The sequence below is a fragment of the Colobus angolensis genome, unplaced genomic scaffold (genome assembly GCF_000951035.1).
Source record: "Colobus angolensis palliatus isolate OR3802 unplaced genomic scaffold, Cang.pa_1.0 Scaffold252, whole genome shotgun sequence".
Classification (NCBI taxonomy): Eukaryota; Metazoa; Chordata; class Mammalia; order Primates; family Cercopithecidae; genus Colobus; species Colobus angolensis.
Window position 1 is genome coordinate 393,437 of NW_012115733.1, and position 7,201 is coordinate 400,637.

The window sequence follows — 7,201 nt, forward strand, 5'->3', positions numbered from 1 at the left end:
CTGCAGCTAATCTGAGTTTGGTTAAATGCCTTGTGATTCTCCCAGAACATGAGAGAAGATCAGAGGCTGTAAGGAGCTGCTATAAGGCCTTCTCTCAGTCACTTCCCTCTCTCTCCTGAGAGGCTGTCTTGAATGAATTTCTCATCACTTACCAGATTCTGATGAGGTACGGAACTTTCTGTCCTGTGCCCTTTGGAATAGAGCTGCAGAATATATAACCACTCAGCCACAGTATAGATTTGGCTCCTCAGCCAAGGAGTATCCCTCAACTTGCATTATAGTCATCTAGCCCCTTTTGTTTCTTTGTTGTCTTTTAGGGTATATGAGACAAGGACCCGGGGAGTTGGCCTCTTTGGTTCATTCTTTGCACTGTTTATGTAAGTACTAAACTGTCTCAATCTAAAAGTGTTTCCTTGTATCTTTACCAGTCAAATCAGTCAGGCCTTGGCCTTGTCTATATGAGCTTGTTACCATATAATCCTAATTGCTGTCTTATGTCTTTTACCTGTAAATTAAAATAATTAGGATATTTGTGTTCATTCAAAGGTTCTTACATTAAATAAATACTGAAGGATTACCATGTTTTTAACTCATTTGTATTTGGGAAGCCTTAAGCCTTCAGTGAATTATCAAATGCAGCTGTGGTGCCAATTTAGCACCTAAGGGTGCTAAAGCACACAGTACTTTATGAAGCTAAGAAGTCAGGAATATATTGGTACTGGAAAATCCTGAAAAATAAAGGCATGGTTTATAGATTAAATATTCTTCCCAATTAAAGGAAACTTAAAAAAAAAGAGGAACTTGATCAGAGATGACAGTCTTATGGTATCTCATTTTTCATATTTTCAGGTAAACTAATACCTGGCAAAATAACAGCTATGTATCTTTCACAAGTAGAAGGTGTGACAACCATTTATATAATAAACATGTTAGGAACATCTGTGGGATGCCATATTCCAGGCTCTGTGCCTGACTTAGGACACAGAAACAACCCAGTCTGGGTCTCAGAGCCAGTGGACCTCAGAATTAAGAAGAGAGAGATATTCAGGCTAATAAGTATAATTTTGATAAGAACTATGACAAAACAGGGCTGGGCATGGTAGCTCATATCTGTAATCCCAGCACTTTGGGAGGCCAAGCCAAGCAGATTGCTAGAGCCCCAGAGTTTCAGACCAGCTTGGGCAACATAGTGAGACTCCATCTCTACAAACACTAAAAAAATAGCCAAGTGTGGTGGTATACACCTGTAGTCCCAGTTACTCGAGAGGCTAAGGCAGCAGGATTGCTTAAGCTGCAATGAGCTATGATCATGCCACTGCACTCCTGTCAGGGCAATACAGCAAGATCCCATCTCTATGAAAAAAGAACTTTTTCAAAAAATATCAAGAAGGGCTTCTCAGAAGCAGTGATTTACAAAAGTAGGGACTGTAATTACTGCAAATTTACAGATGAGAAAATTGAAAGTTAGAGAGGTAAACTAATCTGGCAGAGGCCATACAGCCTCTAGTCAAGACAGTTTTGAGCCATAGCTTGTTGGATTCCAAATCAATACATTGTTTTAGTTTACACCCACCAAACTACAGCTTCCCTGGCTCTGCTCACCTCCAAACTTTAAAAAAATCTGCTACAATCAGAGTAGACTCAAATTAGAAAACAGTTTCCAGGGAAAACTTGATGAAAGTTTTTCTGGTATATCATGGTGCCTTCTCACCGGGGAATCTTGGAACTGAAAGCTCTGTCCAGCTATGACTGGTAAAAGACTCTAAGGTAAACTTTTCACCTCCCCTTTTCCCAGTAACAGTTGGTTCTGGGGAGCTGCTTGCACTTGGGATTAGAACACACTTAAGGAACAGAAGTAGAAGGGGCAGCTTCAGCTTCAGTACTTCACACTTAGGAAGGAATTCATCTCCCCTAGGAGGGACCTCTTACACTCTTCTCACTTTCTGCCTGTTCCTTCCTGACTCACAAAAACATCAGGGCAGACTCCACATTTGTTGATGTAAGCACGGCCTTTACAGAATTTTGGCCTTTACAGAATTTTAAGCACAGTCCAGAACTGAAGGAGTATCTGCAATCTGTGAAATGCAAAATGGTTCACTGAAGTCAGGAATGTTAACTGCTTAATTTCCTGTTTTACCTACCTTCAAATACAACTTTAAACTTAATTATGTGCAACTAACAAGTCTACAGCTATTGTTTCCCTAAAAACCATTTAAAAAGTGGCTTATATAGGTTTTTATAAAATTCCATAAACTTTCTCCTTGGAGACTCCACCTCTTTGATTTTTCACATTTGTGTGAACTGGTATGTAGGTGTTATCAAAACCCCTGCTCACCAGCATATAAGAATCCATTCTTACTTTCCAGTATGAATAAATAAGAATTTAGCTTTTCCTATTTCAATGGGCCAAATTAAAAGAAAAAACTGCTAAACATTGGTCTACAGCAAGGGAACTGCTAGCCACTCCAGGGTATTTCTCCCTTCTCTTTTTGGGCATTTGACCTCTTGGGCCAGAAGCAGTATGCCACAGCCAACCTTTTTTAAACAATCTAAATGTTTTCCTTTTTTTTCTACCTTATATATTAGGCTTAATAAGAAGAACTCCAGTAATTATTTTTATAAACTTTATTACGGAAAATGCCAAACATACAAAAATAGAGATGAACATATATAATGAACCTCATTTTAGCCATCACCCAGCTTCAACAATTATCAAGGCCAATTTCGTTTCATCCATCTTTGCAATGCACTTAACATTCAGACTTACTATTTTGAAGCAAATTCCAAGAATCATATCATATCAGCCACAAATGTTTGAGAATGTAGATGAGGACCCTTCTTTCTAACATAATGAGAAAACCATTATCCTAATACCAAATACCCCACCAATGTTCAAATTACCCCGATTGTCTCATAAATGTATTTGTTTTACAGTTCGGTCAAATCACAATTCAAATAAGATCCATACAATTGGTTAATATGTCTCTTAAGTCTCTTTAAATCTATAGGTTCATCCTCCATCTCTTTCATCCTTGCAAGTTATTTACAGAAGAAACTGAGTCATGTGTCCTGTAGTTTCTTATAGTCTAGATTCTGCTGATCTCATCTCCATGGTGTAAAATAATGTTTCTCTGCCCTATTTTCTAAAGATTAGGAATTATTTCTAGGGGCGTGGTCAAATTTAGGTTCAATATTTGGGCAAATATTTTAAGAGGCGGGGTCTCATTATATTGCTCAGGCTAGACTAAAGCTCCTGGGCTCAAGCTATTCTTCTGCCTCAGCCTCCTGAGGCAGATGCTTAACACTGTGCCTGGCTTTGCAAATATATTTTATAGATGGTGTAGAATAACTGCCATCTGGAGGCACATGTCTGGGATGACACAGACATAGGAGTAAGAATTTTTGCTTTCTAGTATCTCACAGCTGCCTTGAAGCAGTTGTGTGACACTTGATAAACAAAAGTCACATATATGCTAGACAGATTAGAAAGGGATTGTTTAACCATTCAGTATCATTACAAAATATGAACTATTTAAACATCTTCAGTGATGTCTACCATATTCTAAGCAATATCTTATATGCTAGCTATATAAAAAAGACTAAGGAAACAAGTTCCTTGGATTCAAGGGCATATAATCTGGTGGGAAATACAGACACATAATCATAAAAGCACAAAAAAGGCCACAGGTGCCAAGTTAGAATTCTGTACAGATACAGCGGTAGTGCAACAACCTGGAGAATAGTCATTGTAATAAACAGGGAAGAAGTGTCCAAAAGCATAGGATGAGCTGTGTCCTTGGAGTGCAAAAGAGCTCATCTGTGCTTCACAATTCCATTCATCCATTCACATACTTGATCCTTTCAAAGTAAATCTGAACAACATCTATGCCATTCACCTAAAAAAAAAATCTTATTAATGGGGTTTTATTGGTTCATCAATTCCTCTAATCAACAAATATTTATTGAGCTCCTACTATGGCTCATCAACCATTTTGAATTGGAAAAGCCTCCAGTTAATTATCCAACGCAGTTTCCCTGTGAGGCCAGATGAGAGCCTGAGGGAATAACAGATTGTCCCAGGTACATTATGAAGCTGAGAAATCGGGAATACACTTGTAGTAGACATTTCTAATCTGTGGATCAATGACAAATATCTCCAAATTCCAGGCAGTGTTCTAGGCTCTGAGGATATGGGGGAGGATTCAGTCTGGGTCCTAGTCCTCGAAAAGTTCATATTCTAATAGGTCAACAGTCATTCAGAAAGATGATTGCAATGCGAGAATGATGCTGAGAATATTTGTTTTGACTGGTGCTTCCACAAAAGGAACTCTGAAAAAGAAAACTCTGGCCAGCTGTTAGTACTGTAAGCTCTAACCTCCCTATTCCCAGTCAACAACTATGGAGGGAAGAAATGCTTTTTCTTACAATTGAACTCCACTTAAAGGCAAGTGAGACAAGGAGCAGCTCCAGCATCAGAGCCCTTTAAAGCATCTATCCCACAAGGGCCCCCTAATGTTGCTGTTTCTTTACAAGCTCTTACATATACACACTTCAATTTTTATCGATTTTCTAAATACAAAAATGTTGAAATCTTTACAATGATTCTGTCAAATGAAACTATATACAGGACCTAAAAATATTTATAGCCACCTTTCACACCTTTCAGGGTTACTTCTTTCAAAGGTGACCTGATCGACAGAACATAGGTTTCTTAGAAAATATGTTAACCATCCAGAGCAAATTCTGTATCAAGCAACCAAACTTACCTTTACTCCAACATGTCATCTTCAAAATTTTTTTAGAATAAGAAAAAGTAGATACTTGTCCAGTGGGGCACGAGGGGAAAGTCAGTCTTTTTTTTTTTTTTTGAGACGATCGCCCAGACTGGAGTGCAGTGGGGCGATCTCGGCTTGCTGCAACCTCCACCTCCCGGGATCAAGCGATTATCCTACCTCAGCCTCCCGAGTAACTGGGATTACAGGTGCGCCCCACCATGTCCAGCTAGTTTTTGTATTTTTAGTAGAGACGGGGTTTCACCATGCTGGCCAGGCTGGTCTTGATCTCCCAACTTGGTGATCTGCCCGCCTCGGCCTTCCAAAGTGCTGGGATTACAGGTGTGAGCCACCGAGCCCGGCCCCCACCCCCACCCATACTCTCTTCAAAAACTAGGCTTTTCCTCAACTGTCACGGGAGATGAGATCTAGAAGAGGAACCTTGAATTTACATAGCGAAACCCAAAATTTCTTAATAAAAAGTGAGTAACAGTGACCCATAGAACAAGACTCCGTCTCAAAAAAAAAAAAAGGAACCCCAAATACCTGTCAATAATGTTTAAGAGATATGACAGTCTAGGTTGCTCTAGAAATTAGGAATGATCTTTTCATTCGAATACCCTCTTCACAAAGTACGCTTTCCTTCTACCTAATTTCAGACATGGCTGGGGGAACAGAGGAAGGTCCAGAAGAGAGATTTAGGTATTCTAGATGGGATTCCTGACTTCAAGCAAGTATTGAGGCAAATGTGAGAGCTTTTAATTTGGCACCCAGAAAAGGTTGTCCTGTGAGACAAAACAATTACTCTCTATCATTGAGAGGTTGTTCAGGTATCCTAATAGTTTGACAACTCTGTACCAGCTGAACATAACTAGAGCTAACTCAGCTGGGATGTAATCGCCATAAAAGATTCCATTCCTGTGGTTACTGAGAGTCAGGGAGGCTTAAGCAGAATGTCACTACATTCAGATATGGGAGGGAGACCACTTTCTTTCAAAAACAAACTTAAATCCAGAGAACCATGGTTCTTCTACGGTATCCAGTAAGGGGCAATGGGAGTTTGAAGTTGAGCATGGGAAATCAAATTCTGTGAATACAGTTTTTCTGGTAAGATGTGCTTGGCTAGCAGATCCCCAGCAGCATCTATTCAATAAGGTTAATCTACATGGGAAATAGCGATTTGAAGTCAGCAGTGAAAAATTACTTGTGAAAATTTTTTGAAAACCAAATGATCCACATAGAAATAGAAAAAGAAATTTCTGAAAGGGGCAAATGAGATCCCATTTCTGAGGCTAAAGTGACTGTCCAGTGCAGAAAGAGCACAAGATGTAGAATTTCCTAATGTTTTTACAAATTCAGAACTGATTTTTTAAACCAACTCCCACAACAGAAAGGCTCCCTGACAAGGGCGAACGCTGTGAAGGAGAAAACAATTCAAGGGAAAAAAATACTAAAAGATGACCACACAACCAAGCTGGTCAGACTTTAAAGGCCTCCACTACCAAACCAACCACAAGGCTGGTATCAAAAATGCGCACGCACGCTCACCCACGACTATGTGTGAAATGCAAAACCAAAAACATCACAGGGCGCACAGGCAGACACACACACGCTCCCCACACGCTCCCCACCCCCCCCTCGCCCCCCCCCAAACAGCCCCCAAAAGCAGGGTGAACAGTTAAGGCACCTAAAACCCCAAGCGGCATAGGCTTCCCCGAAACATTTTACAGTGTAACCAAGAAGCGATTTTGAAAGCACCCGAAAAACGTGCAAACTGAAAACAGGGCCTGGCAACAGTTTGCAAGCGTGATTCAGAAGGTATGCCAAGGAAACAAAAGCCTCCCTCCTCCCCGTGAGACTGCGCATAGCACAAGAGGTGCTCCAGGCGGGATGCATTTTAAGCGAGGCAGACAAACAGAAGTCTTTGTGGGCGCGAGCGGTACATACTAGGGATCGCTATCTGGCGAGGATGGGGCCATGGAGTTTCCATTGGTTGGGGAACCGCCCAGCTTTAGTTTCTCCAGATATTCGGCATGCACGGGCTTGTGGCACTGGAGAACCTTGATGGCATCTTCGACTTTGAACCACTCTCGCTTCCTCCCAATGCTAACCGAATCTTCCCAATCCTCCAGCAGCTCCGTGACAGTCAGTACATACACGTACGTTCTGTGCTTGCGGTCCTGGTTCTGTTCAAAGACGCCCAGGAGCCGGCCTAACTTCCCCTTGACTCCCGCCTCTTCGTACACCTCTCGGACAGCCGCACCGCCCGGCTCCTCCTCGGGCTCCATGCCCCCGCCCGGCACGATCCAGCGGTCCGGGTACCGGCTGCTACTCACTAACAGGACCTCGTCCTCGCGCTCGCTCCGGAAGCACAGGCACGCCGCTCGCTTCTTGAACCCCTCGGGGTCGTAGGTCCGCGTCTGGTTGGG

General features: G+C 41.6%; 1 protein-coding gene across 1 annotated transcript; it reads right to left on the reverse strand.

Annotated features, from left to right (window-relative positions):
• Positions 1–2,627: 2,627 nt before the first annotated feature.
• Positions 2,628–7,200, reverse strand: LOC105514972 (diphosphoinositol polyphosphate phosphohydrolase 3-beta). The gene is made up of 2 exons (XM_011946636.1): positions 6,720–7,200; positions 2,628–3,896 (listed from the first exon to the last, which is right to left on the reverse strand). Coding segments are annotated over exons 1-2 (342 nt in total). The 5' UTR covers positions 7,061–7,200; the 3' UTR covers positions 2,628–3,895.
• Between the last annotated feature and the right edge of the window lies 1 nt (position 7,201).